Raw genomic sequence first — 18268 nt, 5'->3', positions numbered from 1 at the left:
AACCCCATGGAAGCACTGATTATGCACCTTGCCACAAATATGGCCATTTCAACAAAGACTGCCTCCTCTATCTGTGTACTCAAGACACCAGTTTTCCTAAAGTAACCGTATCAGGCTCTAGCAGTCTCCAGCTACTAGGTCCAACTGTGAGGATGCAAGCATACTGACCTGACTCTACATTTCCCAGCATGGCTGGGGAGGCCATGGTGAGGGGTGCTTTATGGTTTGGAGGGATCCCAGGACTCTGAAGGGGAGGTTTTGGAGAAGAGGTCCATCCAGGTGACGGGGCAGGAAGTGATGGAGACTTGAGGTGGACAGGTGAAGCAGCAGCAGACCCCAAAACAGGGGGGGACTTAATGGAAGCAGCAGCAGCTGGGCCCGCCAGCATGCCTGCCAGCTGCGATGGAGTCTGGGGGGACTTGAGGTTCCCCGAGGGCGAGCCCAGCATTGGTGACTGGACTTGGTGCATCGTGGGAGACTTGAGAGGGTTAATGCCTGGGGAATGCACCTGGCTGCCTGCCACAGATATATCCAAGGGCTTCCGCCCCAGGCCTCGCTGAACTGGAGGAGCTGTGTTGAGGCTGGTGGGGTTACTGGAAGGGTTGAGAGGTAGTGGTGGCATATGACTGAGCCGGCTGTTAGTCCTTTGGTCGGGCCCAATTGGTTCTCTGAGATTCCGCAAGCCACTGTTGCTGCCTGGACCCTGAGACATGGGAAGGAATGGTCTGGGGCCCATGCCATACTCCTGCTGGGGGTGCTCACCAAATGGCAGTGGCACCATCTTCTGCTGAGCAGGCAGCATGTCTGAGCCACCTGGGCGTAATTTCAGCATCTCCTCAGGGCCCGCCGCAGCCTCTCTCATCTTCTGAGGTATCATCTGAGAGCTGGATCCCATGTTGACATTTAGATTGACATCTCCCTTCATCCCACTAGGAACCATCCCAAACTCAAGTTCCCGACCAGGGCCCATCTGTGGGGGCATTCCTTTTGGAAAGTCACCCCTAGAAGGACTCAGAGGGCCCTCAACTGGTATTCGAGGGAAAATGGGGTTATTCCCAGGCTCCATGTGGCGCTGGGAGCCTGGAATCATCCTGTTCATCTCCATGCTGGGCCTGATGCCTTCCATGGCCATCCCTGGGGGGAGACCCAGCTGTTTCTCTGCCAGCTGCTGCTGAAACATCTCTTCAGACAATCCTTGGGGGTTTGGGAAGCGTTCCCCTCGGCCGGGACCGCTGAAGACGCCCTGGCCAGGAGGAAAATTTCGACCATCTGGGATTTTTGGCACATCATCTGGCCAACTGACTCCAGAAAGACCTGGTCTAGATGCAGGGTTGGGGACATTTGGCCCTTCCATTTCAGAGTTTATCATGCCTGCAAATCCAGGGAGGCGCATCTGGCTCCCTGGCATGTTGGGATGGGGAGCCATGCCCCTCGGGGGCAGAGAATGTGGCATGTTGATACCATCAGAAAATGGCTCTGCACCCCCAGGTGCCCAGCCTTCACTAGGGGTCATCTGGTATGGAGGGGGGGGCCCTCGGACCACTCCCCGAGGCCCGTGCTGATGGACCATCATGTCCTGGAGGGAACATTGCTGGACAACCACTTGTTCCTGCTTCCTCCTCTTCTCTTCATAAAACTCCTGCTGCAGTTTCAGCCACGCTATCTGCTCAGGAGTCATATGGTCGAGGTGGTCAGGTCCTATGGTCCCAGACTGGGAGTTCATAGAAGGTGGAACCATTTCATCTGGAGAAAAGGGTACATCTCTATGTCCTTGAGGGCCAAATGGAGCTCCTACGTCTGTCCGGGGCCCAGGTCCCTTGCCTAGGCTTTGGGATTGGGCCATCATGGCCTGTATCGGCCCTTCTGGTTTTTTCTGAGGCCCATCTAATACCCCAGGATTCTGCTGGGGTCCCCCACTTTGTGCTCCTGTGAATTCTTTCTCATCAGGAAAAAGCATGCGCTGGATATCTCTGAGAGTTTGTAAGGAGCGCTCCCGGTGCTCCAGCTGCTCCTGAGATAGGCCATCGGGATTCTCTCCCAGTGTGGGGGGTTCGCCACTGGACACTGGTGGAGGCGGAGGGGCTTTGGGATCTGCTGAAGAGTTATTGCTCCCCTGGGAGACAGGGGTCACTGCCCTATTGTTGGGAGTTGAGTTGGGCCCAGTACCATCTGGGGGCAGTGGAGTGGAGCTGGCAGGACTTCCTACAGAAGGAATCAGTTTGTTTTCTACCCCAGGACTCTCCCGGTCCAGGGGACGTGGGGGTGCGGCAGACTTGGGTGCTGGTGCCGGAATGGGTGGAGTTGGCTGCAGTCTGGTATTCTGGGAAGAATTCTGGTCCTGGTTGGCTGGAGCTGGGGGCTGCTGTGGGAGAGGTTTCGGATCATTCCGAAGGGCAGATATCTGTGTGTTCTGAAGACAAACAAATAGTTTAAAAATCATTGGTAAACTGAACAGAAGGGCAATTAAAAGAGCAAGATATGTTATAAAGGAATTGTCTCCAGTCACATAAATCTAACTGACACTGGCTGTAGAAATTGCTCATGTACAACCCTCTTTTGGGCATGGAGACATTTTGATTTTTTTTTTTTAAACTTACTGTCAAATGGTATCCTCTTTCCCTTGCTGAAGATTAGGTTTCAATAACTTTAAAAGTATGCCAGGGGAGAGCTACTCTGCCAAAGTGAATACATTTCAGTATCTATTTTGAGGAACAGGTTTGATATCACATGTCTACTATGTGTTTCTGATTCAGAGAGAGATTAGTTTCTTGGTATGTGGGAGGCTGTACCTAACACCTTTTTCTTTTCCCTGAAAGTATAACTGGGTATGTAGACTTCTCATTGTCAATCAAAAGGCCTGATGTTGCCATCTGAAAGAGAAAGCGTAAGTCACTTGCAGCTCTGTACTCTACCAGCCGAGGAAGCGGGTAAGGCTGCTCCATTTCAACGTCTCCTCTGGCAGGGTGACTACTGAGGCACTCCCCTCCTGGAGTTTCCAGGGGGCCTGACATCTCTGGTTTCTGTTTTTGGCTTGTGATCACTGATTCCACATTTGATAAGAATTTGTACATTAACTGTAGTGAGATAATCTGCAGGCAGGAAGCTTCTGTGGAGAAATCTGAGGCTATCTAGCTCATGGCGTCTCTTGAACTGTTCTTTCCAATAGACAGTAGACTGCCCTTTTTTAATATGCTGGATGATTGCCTTATTATTGTTTATTAAGTACCAGTGCTATACTAAGTCCAGAGTAGAAGCACACTCACCTACAATAGGTGACATGGACACCTTGAATGTCTGGAAGAGGGATGTATATGTTCTGGGTCTAAACCAAGAGCACTGCTGAAATGTAAGAGGGCACTGATGAACAGAAGGGCTTGATCTACAAACCCTGTCTCAGAGACCTTTCACCAAAGGCCTTTCTCCAGACCCTTTTTTCGTGTTCATTTGCTCCTACTTGTTCACTTAATCCAGTCTGTATTTCCAAACCCTTCAGGCTCTTATCTCCTCACCTACTCTCTGGAATGTTTACCTGTGTGCAAATATGTAAACAAATAATTATGTGTATCTCCGCATATGAACAATTTGTGTTGTATACACATGAAAACATATCTTTGGGCACTTATATTCTGTGAATATATATATAAATGTTGGATTTTGAGGTATCCATGCACTTCTGCCTGTAGGTATCAAGTTGTGTGGGTAAGATCGGCTGAATCTTGTATGATTCTGTACAGTCAAAAGTGTATTTCATATCCACACTCCTAACTGGAGTGTAGAGGTCACCTTGATTTTCCTTCCAGTGCCATTTTAAGTTTGGTTTTGTCGGTCAGGTTTTCTTTGTTGCGGGTGGATACTGATTTCATATAAGGAAACCATGACGGCAGAAAACATTTAGATGTGGAACAATGGATTATTCCCAATTCCTTCCTTAACTCTTTTCCTGATTTTAGTACCAGAGAAGGTGTAGGTGTAGGTATTAAGGTGTAGGTATTAAGAACTGCCATTAAGTCAATAAAAGGTTGGTTTCAGTTACACTGTACCATATTCATTCCAGGACAATAAGCATTTTAAATATAATTGTATGCATCTTCTACCCTTGAGTAGTCAAGATGCATGGGGAATGTGAAATTCCTTTTCTAAGTTTAGAAAGGCCTAAGCTCTGCTTATGTCTACAAAGAAGGAGACTTTTCTGATACACAAAATAGGAAAGATGTCACCTATTTTATCTTGAATTGTCACTTTGATTATTTACTGTCAATTAACTTTTCCCATGTTTAAGACTCATCCCAGTATTAGATTTCATGCTCCCTGAAAGCAGGGACTGTGTCTTGAACTTCTTAGTATCCCCCATAGCATCTGGTGCAATGGCTTGATGATGCCAGATATAAGAAGTATCTTTTGGTTCGATTTGGTAAACTACACGCATGAAAATATCCACTGTATGTTGTTTTTTTTTTTTTTTTTGAGATGGAGTCTCACTCTGTCACCCAGGCTGGAGTGCAGTGGCACAATCTCAGCTCACTGCAAGCTCCGCCTCCCAGGTTCAGGCCATTCTCCTGCCTCAGCCTCCCAAGTAGCTGGGACTACAGGCGCCCGCCACCACGCCCGGCTAATTTTTTGTATTTTTAGTAGAGACGGGGTTTCACTGGGTTAGCCAGGATGGCCTCGATCTCCTGACCTCGTGATCTGCCCGCCTCGGCCTCCCAAAGTGCTGGGATTACAGGCATGAGCCACCACGCCCGGCCACTGTATGCTTTTTCTTGGAGTTTACAGCAGGTGCTTAAGATCCAGATAGAAAACAGACTAACATTTATTACAATTTTACAAATATCAAGCAATTAAAAGCATTCAATGGTCTTATCACTTTGAAATAAATATGAATCACTTTGAAAGTCGATGAGGCTCTGATTATGATATTGTCATCATGTACTCTAGAAGTTTTAATTGTTGCTTTTTTTCTGTTCTTTCTTTGTTATTCAACTAGCTCAAGAGTGTTATTTTTAAAAATCCTGCTCTGTACACGGGGTCTGAATTTAGATTTTCCCAGAGACGATTACATGAAGGAAACCCAAAGATATCTGTATAGCTCCTCTTTTAGTTTGCATCTTCTTCCCCCTAGTAATTCATCAATCTACCTACCAGCTTTCTCGTAGAAAAGGCTAGTATATATAGTATGATATGCCTAATGCCCCACGATGCCAGAATTAGGTTAAATGCCAAGAACGCAGCTCATGCCATCAAGACTACCTTCCTATCAATTAAATTCACCACCTCCTTTCCTTTGCAGTCACTGTAGAATCATTAAACCATTACTCAGTTTCTGAAACAACATACCAGAGGCGCTGTGCTTCTCTCTGTCTTGCTGTTAGAAATGTTCTGGATGTGGAAAGAGACGATAGTTTCAACCTGGCCCTTCAAAACAGCTTCTGCAGCTCTGCAAAGACGGAAGAGACAGCACACACTAGAACTTGTTTCTATTTCACTAATTGTCATTCCAAAGCACTTTAACCACACAATAAACTTGTAAGGGAGAGGAAGGAATATAAAGAACCACCAAAAATGTTGAAGAAATCAAGACAAACATGTTTCATTATTTATATTTACCACTTATCATCAAACTTCTAAAATTAAAAGACAGCCATTAGCAAATCCCAAAAGAGGCATTAAAAAACAAAAACCAAGATTTTCTCCTGAAACCAATCCACTGTAGTAGGTGTTTTATAGAGAATCCGAGTTCAAAATCCCAACCCAAGAAGGGGGAAGATGAGATCGTACAATACCTAGTGATAGTTTAAGGCTGTTAAGATTCACTTTTTATCTTAAGTGAAAGAAAAGTCAGAAAACCATATGTAGGGTATAATCACAATTCTGATAAATAAAAATTGATGCATCCATCCACTAAAAATTTCTATATATAAATGTTTACAGTAGTTATCTCTGTGAATTCCAGAGATATTAATTTTTAGTTATACTTTCTAATTATTCTAGAGTGGACATTTGTTACTTGTGTTGTTTAGAAAATAGTAATAGGTAGGTTGCAGAAAAGTGTGTATTGTGCAATCAATTTCTTCTGTTTAAAAGAGAAGAAATGAGTCACAGGCATGGTGGCTCATGCCTGTAATCCTAGCATTTTGGGAGGCTGAGGCAGACAGATCACCTGAGGCCAGGAGTTCAAGACCAGCCTGGCCAACATGGTAAAACCCCATCTCTACTAAAAAATACAAAAAATTAGCTGGGTGTAGTGACGGGTTCCTGTAATCCCAGCTTATCAAGAGGCTGAGGCAGACGAATTGCTTGATCCCAGGAGGTGGAGGCTGCAGTGAGCCAAGACCCGCCACTGCACTCCAGCCTAGGCGACAGAGACAGACACCATCTCAAAAAAAAAAAAAAAAAAAAAGAAAAAAAGATATATATGTATATTTGTACAAGCACGGAAAATTTCTGAAAGGGAAGCAAAGGATGTATTATCAGTGGTTGCCTCTGGGGGAGTTTGGGTTGGGAGGTTTTATGTTTTATCTCTTTCTGTACTGTTAACTTTGGGTGATAATAAAAGATCAATCTGCAATGGGAATAAGAACTTAGGTCCCCAGACAAGCCCTGCCCAACAGCAAGACACAGCCATCAACTTACTTATTGGCCATCTCAGTAGAAAACACATACACCACTTTGGCTGGAGTCTTCTGAGCAGGTGTGGGCTCTGTGGCAGTAGTTTGGCCATGGGAGGGGGTGGAAGACCTGGGGGCTGTAGCATTTGATGGGGTCATCGAATGTGGTGTGTGCTGGGAATCCTGGGACTTTATGTGGTCAGCAGAATTACATTCTAAAAGAATAAAATGACTCGTCAGAGAAAGAATAAAATTTCCTTTCTTCTGCCAGCATATATAGCATCACAACACAAACCCACCTTGAGAATTTCAAGGAAGTACCACCTTGCTAAGAGGAAATCTCTTCTACTCATAAAGTTTCAAATACTCTTCTCTCTCAAATGACTAACCATAAAGCAGTCTTCCCCCACTTCCTTACCTCTCTATTACATCTCCTTCATATATTAGTGTAAATGTCCCTTCTTCTGGTAACCTTTTTGAAACCTCCTAGACTTAACTGGGGATGGATCTCGCAGCCCTCTAACTTCTCTTATTTCAGCATTTATCATATTTTACTGTAACTGTCTAATAATCAGCTTTCAAGGTGCATTCAAATCTTTGAGGACAACAGCTGTATCCATCTTGCTGACCATGGCCCCCCAGCATAGTGCTGGCACTCATAGCAGGCCTGCCAAAATACTTGAGGGAGGAGGGGAGGAAGCGGGGAAGAAACAATCACCCAGGTTTCCATTTCTAATTTGGGTTGGAAAATCATACTTCCATTCCTTGAATACTAACTTCATGTTCTGGCCTACAGTTAAGACTTTTGGTCTTATACTAGGAGGAAAAAGCCTGAAACCACAGCTGTTGGTCCCATACCTTTCTTGCTCACTCCATTTTGGTGCCTGCCAAATCTCTACACATCTGGTAGCCACTCATTCCTGCTACACTAAAATCAGCTGTAACAAATCTGGACTACTGCCAGGGCCATTAAGGCTTCCTCTTGTGTCTGCAAGTCTGGCAAAATGGCAACTAGAGAACACAAGACCCAAGCCTTGGAGGATTGCTCTGATGGAGAAGAGAAGGGGATACCAGAAAAACTGCCCCAGTGGGGGCCACTGGCACAGACAAACTAGAGCGACTGGCTTGAAACTAAAGTACAAACAGCATAGAGGCCAGAAACGTGTACAAACAGGGATAGGCCTGTGAAACATCCTACCATAACCCCTAAACCATTGCATCCTTAAGGGCAAGAACTCCTCAACTAGGAGGTTCCAAACAATTCTTCAGTTAGTAACAAAATGAGAAGAAATAGTTCCATCATAAACTGTGAGAACTCATCAATCTTATACCTACTCTCCCCACTTGTCTGATATTAGGCTCTCTGGCCTCTGTTGAATGTCAGAGGTGTTCCCTCAGGAATACCTACTTCCCTCTGAGTCTCAAAGATCTTATAGACATACCTTTAATGTCAGAGTCATCGTTTGGAGTCCCAGGATCTCTCTGATCAAAGGAGTCGGCGGAAATACTTCGCTCCCTTTTCCCCTTGCCCTTGGCACCATTTCCAGCCCCATTCTTCAGCCCCATGCTCCCACCTGGGCCAGGGAGTGCTTTAGGGGTATGGCCCCCACTCTTGGAGTCACAGGGGGATGGCTGGGATTGGCTGGCTGAGCCCCCCTGTTTACCCTGATTGGAGAATTTGGAATCCAGCTGGGGGTTTCCAGATGGGGACATCACTGTAGGGGGACGGACCATCACCTCCTGCTTTGACTTAGGGCTACTAAAAGAAACAAATAACAAAGGAAGATCAGACACCAGATACAGCTGGTCAGTACAAATTAGGGAGAGGCAGTTTCTATTGGGGGTCAAGGAGACCCTTAGGACTAAAATAACCACCCCATGATTCACCTCAGCCATTTGCTTGCTCCCACCACCCCGATCCCATCTCAGAGCTATCAACAGAGAGGAGGATCAAGCAGAGTGGCCTGCCAGGTTTCAGGAACCCTAGAGTCACATGGGGACCCATCTCCAGGGCTTCTGTCAATAAAGGACAACGGTTTCTATGTACATAGAGAAATGACTCTTACACTAAGACTAGCTCAGAGTAAATAAACAGGCATCGTTAAGATCAAAATACTACCCACCCCCAGGCTGATGACAAGGAACAGCTGTAGGAGAGCCTCACTTCCCTGTTGGAAAATGCAAGCTGGTCCCGAAGAGCACGGGAGCTGGTGACTGTCAGGTTAGGGAAATCCTCCAGGATACTAATCCCTCCCAACAAGCAGTATTACACCAAAGCAGATAAACCAACCACTGCCCTCAGGGAGTGAGGACAAAATTCTTTTAAAGTAACAATTTAAGTACTGTGAAACCGAGGAAAAAGTGTCACAGTGGGAGTCCGGGGAATAATGTTTTAGTTCTAAGACGTTAGGCCTCCTCATCATTCCAGGCCTCAGTTTCCTTGTTTGCCAACTTGGGCAGACTGTACTGGTTGGTCTGTACGGTCCTTTCGTTTGTGCTTTGGCAGGGAGGTGGGTGGAGAGGTCAGGGAATGACGGACAAAAGAATAACAAAGGAAAACTCTAACATAAGCTTTGATTACACTGTATCCTGCTTACTCTTATATTACTATTTACTAGTCTATTTTCTCTTCCTTTCCCATTTGGGTTTCATTTACTTCTAATTCAACATACTGTTTCACCAATGAGTGTTCATGGTGTGCCTATGGCATCCCCAAAGGGCTGCAGGAAGAGGCCCCAGCCCTTACCTCTGTGTGTTTCCTGATGGAGAGCTCCTCACTTTAGGGTTACTGGAATGCATTGATTGAAATCCTGAGCTTGCAGTCACAAACGGGACAGGCTCACCGAGTTCCTCTCGGGTTGCAGCAGAAACAGCTGCTGGGGGCAGTGGCACTGGCCCACTGCTTGCTGGGGTGCGTCCCTTAGCGCTCGCTGCCTGTATGCCTTTTTCCTCTTTGTTTTTCTCTGCTGTGGAAGTGGGTCCTTTCCCCTTGCAGCTCCAGCATTCTCTGGGTGCGTGCCTCCTGCTGCCAGAGGAAAATCTCGCATCTCCAGGGCACACTACAGGAAAAGGCCACCCAAAAAAAGTTGGGAGCAAAAACAGAGACATAAAACACCCTTACAACAGGATCAAGGTGAAAGCACTAGCCAACTCAGCGAAGCAGCTAGACCATGCCTCCACTTCCATCAGGGTGAAAGGAAAGGGTGATGCTCCCTCTGTGGACAAAGGCTCAGGGGCCACACCAGCTGGAGGGTGACTAGGACTTCCTGCCATGCATGCAAGCCTCCCACCCAAGCAGCATGGACCAGGCAAGGGTGAGCAGGTGAGGAAGGCGGTTTTCTCTTTAGCTATGTATTCTCCCTTATATTTCTGTAGTTTTGAATACAAAACCCTCAAAAACTTGTGTCTTTCTTTTTTCAAAACAATGCTTTGAAACCCCTAGGTACCACAGATCCATAATGACTATCTGGTGTTTCAGTTCTGATGGCAAACAACAGCACTGAAATGAAACAACTCCCCCAATTTCAAACCATGATGCAAATTAATCTATGTTTATACTCTCAGGGCCTTGGGGGTGGGGGAACTTTAAAGGAGGTACTTCTGAAATCAAATATTGAACCAACACCAAATACAATCAGTTCTGCCCCCTGATTTCCATGATCTTTCTATTAAATTATGCCGAGTATGTGTCTTGTGTTCTCACTGCTTAATGACAGAGACTGCAGGCATGGGTAAGCATGGGAATGATCCGTAATTCTGAAAGTAAAAGAACATCTTTGAAGGCTAAGATATTTTTTGAGCCAATTTGCAAGGCTAATTTGAAGCATAAAGGTCAAGAAAATATTCCCAAACCTAGCTAGAGAACAAATGAGAAAGTCCTTTATTCAGGGAAGCCTAGACGAATTCAGGTAAAACCAAGACATACTTTAAGTCTCTGCTCCCTCCCAGGGCAATTCCATTATGGTTTTCTTGTAGCCACTATCCCCTTATCAACCCCCTTCCAGCTTCTAGTATCTTACTGACAAAGTATAGGAATGAAGGAGGAGAATATTAGGTGCAGGACTAGTGACTACAGAACCAAAGGGAGTTAGAAACAGCTCAGGTGTTGCAGCTTACATGTACTTTGAGAGAATGGAGACTGGGCTAAAATTGGGAGGATCAGTTATATCCTAGGTTGTAGCACTACGATCACTGTCACACGTTAAAGGTCTATTTCTTCATTTAGAAATCTGCAATAGTCTCAGCTATTTCACCTGGGACAGTGAAAGAAATTTATGGAAGTTCTGAGTACACCCAATTAAATTTTTTTTCCTTTTTAAATAAAAAAGTCAGGAAAAAGAACTAGAATAAAAACATTATGAATGTTTCTATGCTGACCTCAGGAGAGAGCATGTTAAAAAACATTTTGGTCTTGATTATATTTAAGGTTCTATTTTTATCCCCCATCATCTTCCAGCTTTTTTTGGTTTTTTTTTTTTTTGGTTTAGACTAAGAAATGGATTGTGGTTGTCAAGTTCGACATATATAATCATAAACCATTTTGTAACCTCTCAATGAACATTAGAAATCACTGGGAAAATAGAAGTAGAAAATGAATCTTGCATGGACAAAGCCATCAGAAAACATTTACCTCAGGAAAAGAAAAGCAGTTACCACCTATATAGTCCCCCTCCATAACTTCTTCTAGTACTTTCTGTCTGCATCACGTATTCTAGCACTCAATCACATGTCGTACTGAATAATCCTAGGTGTATATTTTATCACCCTGTGAAGACTATGCTCTTAGAAGACAAGAACCTTGTTTTAAAGTTCTTTTGTTTTTCTATAATACTCAGCATGATGTACTAAGAATGTAGGTAGATCCTCTGTGACTTATTCAAGTTCTCCCATAACAGAAACACCTGGCATCTGTGTTACACACATCTTCCAAAGAAACTCTAAACATTACAATTATCAAATCACCTCATTAATCTGCCAAACATTTATGATGAGCTGGTAGCAAAGATTATTTCTAATAACAATGCTGTGAACATAAAACACTTTTATTTTCTAAGTACTTCTACATACAGTTTCATTTTCTCACAATTTGCCTGACTTTGATTGACAGGCATTTTAGAGATGAATGAATGGAGCACATGGCGTGTGAATGGCTTCTTCCAGGTTTCCAATCACTGCTCTCAGACCCTGGCTCTTTCCTTGAAGCCATCTTCCTTCCCATTACTTTATGGAGGGAGAGACAGCACAGAGGTTGAAATAAGCATGTGGGCTCACCCAGTGACTGGGATCAAAATCTAGGTTTTTCAATCCCTAGTCCAAGGAAATAAGTTGTCCCTATTTTTAGCCTTTCTGATGATAAAAACGACTGAGCAAAAAATCTGCCAAACATATTCTACAGCTCCAAAGAATAAAATCAGCCTCTTCAGGATGTTAGTGTTCAACTGTTTAACCACCTTCAAGGACTGGAAAGGATCTTCCACAGAATCATTATAGCCAGAGAGATTTTTTTTTCCCCCAACATAACTACATCTCCTAACACCTTAGATCTACTTACACAATGTTTTTCTCTTCTATTCTTAAATTAATACTTAAAATTTTTACTATGTGCCATGCATTGTTCTGAGTACTGTACAAACATGTTAACCCAGTCATAACAACCCCAGGAGGCAGGTGCCACTACTATTTCTATTTTAGAGATGAGAAAACGGGCTCTGCAATGTTAAGTAACTTGCCCAAGCTCACACACTAGTAAGTGGTAGAGTGGGCATTTAAGCAGCACTCTGGCCACTCCGGCCCCAAAGTCTGTGCTCTTCATCACTGTAGTGCCTGTCAAAGTAGAGCCTTGGTGGACAAGGTGAGCAAGTTCATATAAAGTGCTCAGCAGTATAATGTAAGCACTCCAGTGTTAAGTATTACTATGACTACTACCACTCTCTAGCGAGCACGCTGGCTTATCATGCCAGAAGCCATTTCAAAATACCTTCTACATCTCCTGGGTACCCCATTTCCTCCCTTCCTTCCCACTCCCAATACCTGGACTTGCCCAGTACTTAATAGGAACAGACGTTGCCAGGCAGAAAGTTCTTACTGCTAAATACACAAACCAATTTTCATCAATATCTATCTCCTCTTTCTTTTCTATTACTGAAACAAAAAATAGCCCACTTTCTCCCAAAAGTCAATCCAGCCACAGGTGGACTAGGCCTGTCCCTTCCAGCCTTCTGAGAGCTCTCATTCTCCCCTCTGGCCATCCCCTCTGTCGGTTGGACCTTTCCAATCAGCATTCAGACAGGCTGTAGAATCTTTCAATGCTAAAAAAAATGAAAAGCAAAACAAAACCCAGGTCTAGCATTCTATTATCCCTTAGAGCCAAATTTCTCCACAGAGTTGACGAGTCACAGTGTTCACTTCCTCACTTGCCATTCATCCTTTAATCATTTTAAACCAACTTCCACCCCCAGATCATAATGACCGCTATTTTTGTTAAGGTCACCACTGGCCACTTTGCTAATCTCATCTTACTCCATCTCTTAGATTCTGCCAGTTGCTCACTTCGTTCTTGTAACTCCTTTCCTGGTTTCCATAACACCTCATTTTCCTAGCTTTCCTCCCACCTCTCCAGGCCTTCTTCATCTGCTTCCTTTGCAGGCCCCTTTTTTCACCTGATCTCTCAACTTTAGAGTTCCTCTGGACTCTACTCTGAGTCATCTTCTCTTCTCATGCTGCAAGTTCTCTCCATGCCAACAACTCCCAAATTTGCAGGTCCAGTCCAGCAGATCTGTATACACATCTATCTGCTTGACATCTCCCTGGATGTCTCAAACTTAACAGGATCAAACATGAATTCTTCAATTCTGTATATAGCCTTCCTCCTAAAACCTTTTTCCTTCAGTTTTCCATATCTTAATAAATGGCTCCTTTATCCACCCAGTTGCTCGTGCCAGAAATTTGGAAGTAATTCTTGACACCTCTCTCCCTGAACTTCAACTTTCCCATATCAAGTTTGAATAGTTTTGTTGAATGAATGAAGTTTTGGCTTAAGTGTTTCTTTTTCAGAGGTGAAGAATCCCTTAATGCCATCAATCTACATAAAATTTTCTATTACATTCTTTTTAAAGCATCTAGGGTTTTTCAACATTTTTCATGCTTTGTAATTACATATGCAATTTATGTGATCATCTGTGTAACATTCATCTCTCCTACTAGACCATAAGCTCCATGAAGGTAGGGACCACAACTGACTTATCCATCTCTGTACACCCAGCAATTACTATAGTGCCTAGCACATAGTATTTGCTTTAAAAAATTTTTGTTGTTAATCAAAGGAAATGAAATCAGTATGTGGAAGTGATATTTGCCCTCCCATGTTCACTGCAGCATTATTTACAGTAACTAAGACAGGGAATCAACTAAGTATCCATCAACAGAGGAATGGATAAAGAAAATGTGGTATATACACACAATGCAATACTATTCAATACTATTCCGCCTTTAAAAAGGAGGAAATCCTGTCATCTGCAACAATGTAGATAAACTTGGAGACAGTATGTTAAGTGAAATGAGCCAGGCGCAGAAAGACAAATCCCACATGATCTCACTTATACGTGGAATCTAAAAAAGTTGGTAGTAGAAGCAGACAGTAAAATGGTGGTGACCAAGGGCAGGGGCTGGGTGGGGGTGGCAAGGGGAGGGTTGGGTGATGTAAAGAAAAAAAAAATCATTAAATAAAAGCTGAAGCTTTTCCCTAAGCTCGTTCTTCTAAGCCAGGCATGTGCTCCAGTGCTATCAGCCATCAGTGTACTCACCAAAACCGCAAGGGTCACGACACTGCAGTGCTCATCCTGGAAGTGAGGAGTCCAGGAACCCCCTTCTCAAAGATGACCCTCGTCTAGAAGAGGAAAAAAAGAGGTCCTAAGCAGATTTTTTAAAAAATCAACAACATCAATTTGTCAATGAATATCTTAAGAGAAAAACAGGTTTCTTATTTATTCCAGAATATCAGTTTAAGAGGAAGCCGTCATCCCCCACACAAATAGAATCGATTCCCAATTTTTAAAGGATTATATCTGATCTGTAGCCAGTTCAAGGTTCTTGTGGCTTTTTCTCCTTCCCAACTGCACATTTTATTTTCAGAGGCTGGAGAAATATAAACTGCAAATCAAGTTTTCTACTTTTTAGAATTCTGGGAATTTAGTAGAAAGAAACCCCTCATAATTTTACTTCTTCTCATTCCTTATTAGTATTTGAAAAGCTGACTGTAAAGGTGAGAAGAGACAAAATTCCAGATATGTCTCTGAATTTACAAAGTGAAGATCATTCACAGTTCTCCCTACTCTCAACCGTAACTACATCCAGCAAGAACATTTATTTTCATATACTTTTGGGGAACTTAAGAGCTGAATAACGTGGCCAAATGACTTCCTTTTATTCAGTGCCTACTGTGTGCAAAGTGCGGTACTGAATTGAGCTGGCTAAGTCAATAAAACACTAAGTACTGGCCAAGCAGAACAATTTCCACCATTGACTTGTAAACTAGAATAACGGCACTGAGCCTCCCTCTTTGCCCAGAATTTATAGTTTTGAAATGGCACGGGAGAAGCAAGTTGCAGACTGTCTTAGGGCTAAATTATTTAGGAATCTTTAGAAGGATTCCTAGAGAGGCATGCCATCAAGTTGTTAAATTCACAAATTAATCTAACCAAGCTCAGAATCACCTCTATGATTCCAGTTTCAACTCTTCCAATGATGCTTTCCCATTTCCCTGCTCTAAGAAGTCCAGTTTATTAGAACGATGTCATGTTTAACAAATTTCATTTCTATGCTATGACCACTACTCCATAAAAGGCATAGTATCAAACTTAGAATGTGGAACTAAAAGGCCTCAGGGATTCCATTCCTAGCTCATTCTTAACTTCTGGCATACCGATTACTAAAAGGCTTCCTCTCAGAAAAAGTATACGATAGGAAAAACCAATCTTTCCCCAACACGTGGAGAAAAGTAAACTATGCAATGGGCATGTAGAGAAAACCTTGGTCCAAGCAAAATATTAATGTACATTTTAGTACTCGTGGGGTAAAAATACCTCTGTCACCTTTTAATAGCTAACTTTAAGTAAATAAAATTTTATATCAAGCTAAAGATTACTGACAAAATTTAAGCATTCAAAATGAATTTCAACTATCACCATCTGGAATAATGGCTACCCAAAATATTATTTCAGCACAGATGTCCCTTCTCTGTGAAATTCTCCTTGATTACCAACTCTCCTCTGTATGTCCTCCATGGCCCCCGGCATTATAATCACAAACTATTATAACACAAAACTGTATGTGTAGACACAGAACTCTCTGAGGGCACTGTCATTCCTCCTCTCAGCACCTGATACCTGGTAGAAACTCAATCAGTGCTGTTTGATCCATGTATTATAATGAGCTTGGGGCTTGTGTATTGCTACCTTTACCTTGCATTCACACAAACCAACGATGACATTATAAATACCTGTTTAACTTCTCACCACTTGCCTTTATCCTTGGCCCTATGAAATGAGTTATTGCACAAGTCCCTGCTCACAGAAAGGTGTAAGGTAACTGCTCTTATATTTTTGACGTGCATTTAGTTTGATGACTTTTGCCTTGAGAATTCTTAGAATAATGAATACACGTAGTTTTAACTTACAAGAGGCCCTACAGAAACAGAAACAAAAATCCAACATATTCGGATTGAATCACAAAAGGAACTGACTTATCAGGATGTTCTTTACCTTTCAATATGTCCAATTTGCTATTTCTTCTACATCGGGACACGGAAGAACTTTCCAGAAATGATCTCTGCCACCCAATCAGATGGGAATGTTTAGGTCAAAGCAGAATGACACCAACTGGGCCCACATTCAGTCCTATAGGGATAAGGAAAAGGAAAAGTTCATATCCCAATTCATGCTGATTCCAAGGAAAACCACCCATTCCCCAATGCTCTGCAGCCAAAGCAATCTTTGGAAGAAGAAACAGTAAGAAAACAATTAGGTCAAAAAGGAAGAAGGAAGGCAAAACCACTAAAACTCAAAATACAAGAAGTCCAAGATAGGGTCACTGCAGCCCAAATCCATCCCACTGAGGCCTAACCATGCTAATGGATGACTGGGAGTTTAGAAAAGCAAAAGCCACCAGATACAAAAGCCTCATTTTAATCATTGTTTTTAACATTTTCCACAATCAAAAACAGTCATCACAGGTTGTGAAATGGACTTTTGTTTCATGTTTTCTCTATGCTCCTGTTCTTAGCATGGTGGAGATGCTAAAAAATACTGCAAAGCCTAAAATGCAAGTGGCCATGAGATAATATAACTTTCAAAAATCAGTTGGTCTAGGGTAAGAGTTCTTAACTTGGGATCCCACGGACTCCCAAAAGGTCTGCGGATAGACTGGGGGGAGGGGAAATGTTTGTGAACCTCCTGGGGAAAGCTCAGATATTCATTTTGACCAACCTCTAAGTAAAAATTTGCGTGGCGTTCAATGGTGAATGGAAGTAACCATCCCTAATATTATTAGCAATTCTGTGACCTTGTCACCAACAGAAACCACAAGACATTTTCATGTCACATAGTTGTTGCAGGTATCTTGGCATAATATATACACTACTTCAAAAATTACAGTCTCATTAGACCTGCAGCTATATTTTATTAATGTGTTATAAAGAAACATACTGTTACAATTAATATTTTGATGACTGTTTCCATTTCATTTATAATTCAATGTATTTTATTTTGTGCATTTAAAAAACATTCTCAGAAGGGGGTCCTCTGTTTCACTAGATTGCCAAAGGAGCACATGGGACATTATAAGGTTAAGAACGCTGATCTGGCCAGGCACGGTGGCTCAAGCCTGTAATCCCAACACTTTGGGAGGCCGAGGCAGGCGGATCACAAGGTCAGGAGTTCGAGACCAGCCTGGCCAACACAGTGAAAACCCCATCTCCACTAAAAAAAAAAAAATTATAAAAATTAGCCGGGCGTGGTAGCGTGTACCTGTAATCCCAGCTACCTGGGAGGCTGAGGCAGGGGAATTGCTTGAACCCAGGAGGCAGAGGTTGCAGTAAGCTGAGATTGCACCACTGCACTCCAGCCTGGGCGACAGAGCAAGACTCTGTCTCAATTTAAGAAAACCAAAGCAAACAAAAAACCTTGATCTAGAGCAAGTAATCTTCACCAAGGCAGACAGAGAAGTTATTCCACCAACACTATTTCATAGCTGAAGAAAATTAAGCTGCCAGGAAGCCAGGAAACATATCCAAGGCCTCAGACATTTGGGGTTGGCGTAGCCCAGGTTAGCACTCAACAGCATCTATCTTCCATCTCCATGGGGACCTTTGCTTACATTTCTAGAATTGTCATCACTATTACTGTCTTGCCACTATAGGGAGAGAGGCATTACCTTTCAAAACTAATATAAAACAAAAACCCAAACAACAGAACAAGACAGATGTACAAGATACTCCTTTTTGTTCCTTGATCAAGCACATTACCAAAGCTGAATTTGGTCTGTTAGTGAGACTGTAGTTTTACAGAAATTGGAAGAGTTGGGCTACTTAATCTCTCATTCTAAGAGATGTTCAGAGCACTTTGCAGTTAGGCATTAACCTGTTAGGCAGAAACGCCATTATGAGTGGT

At 43.1% G+C, this 18268-nt stretch overlaps 1 protein-coding gene and 1 pseudogene across 5 annotated transcripts in view; one reads left to right on the top strand and one right to left on the bottom strand.

Annotated features, from left to right (window-relative positions):
* Positions 1 to 18268, top strand: part of LOC100585076 — a 1278821-nt pseudogene that overhangs the window by 752083 nt on the left and 508470 nt on the right. The gene's annotated exons all lie outside the window — the stretch shown is intronic.
* Positions 1 to 18268, bottom strand: part of BCL9 (BCL9 transcription coactivator) — an 84980-nt gene that overhangs the window by 5014 nt on the left and 61698 nt on the right. For 3 of the 4 annotated variants that reach the window (XM_030824716.1, XM_003273218.3, XM_030824714.1), the window contains exons 2-8: positions 16364 to 16498; positions 14408 to 14490; positions 9352 to 9664; positions 8048 to 8364; positions 6631 to 6820; positions 5335 to 5434; positions 169 to 2410 (exon numbers count right to left, since the gene is read on the bottom strand). In XM_030824716.1, coding sequence (XP_030680576.1) covers positions 169 to 2410; positions 5335 to 5434; positions 6631 to 6820; positions 8048 to 8364; positions 9352 to 9404 — 2902 coding nt within the window. In that variant the 5' untranslated portion in view covers positions 9405 to 9664; positions 14408 to 14490; positions 16364 to 16498. The remainder of the gene's footprint in view (positions 1 to 168; positions 2411 to 5334; positions 5435 to 6630; positions 6821 to 8047; positions 8365 to 9351; positions 9665 to 14407; positions 14491 to 16363; positions 16499 to 18268) is intronic. The other variant, XM_030824717.1, reaches the window with a different exon arrangement.

This window comes from Nomascus leucogenys, chromosome 12 (genome assembly GCF_006542625.1).
Source record: "Nomascus leucogenys isolate Asia chromosome 12, Asia_NLE_v1, whole genome shotgun sequence".
Lineage (NCBI taxonomy): Eukaryota > Metazoa > Chordata > Mammalia > Primates > Hylobatidae > Nomascus > Nomascus leucogenys.
Note: the sequence above shows the minus strand (reverse complement) of the source record. Positions and strands in the feature narration are given on the sequence as shown.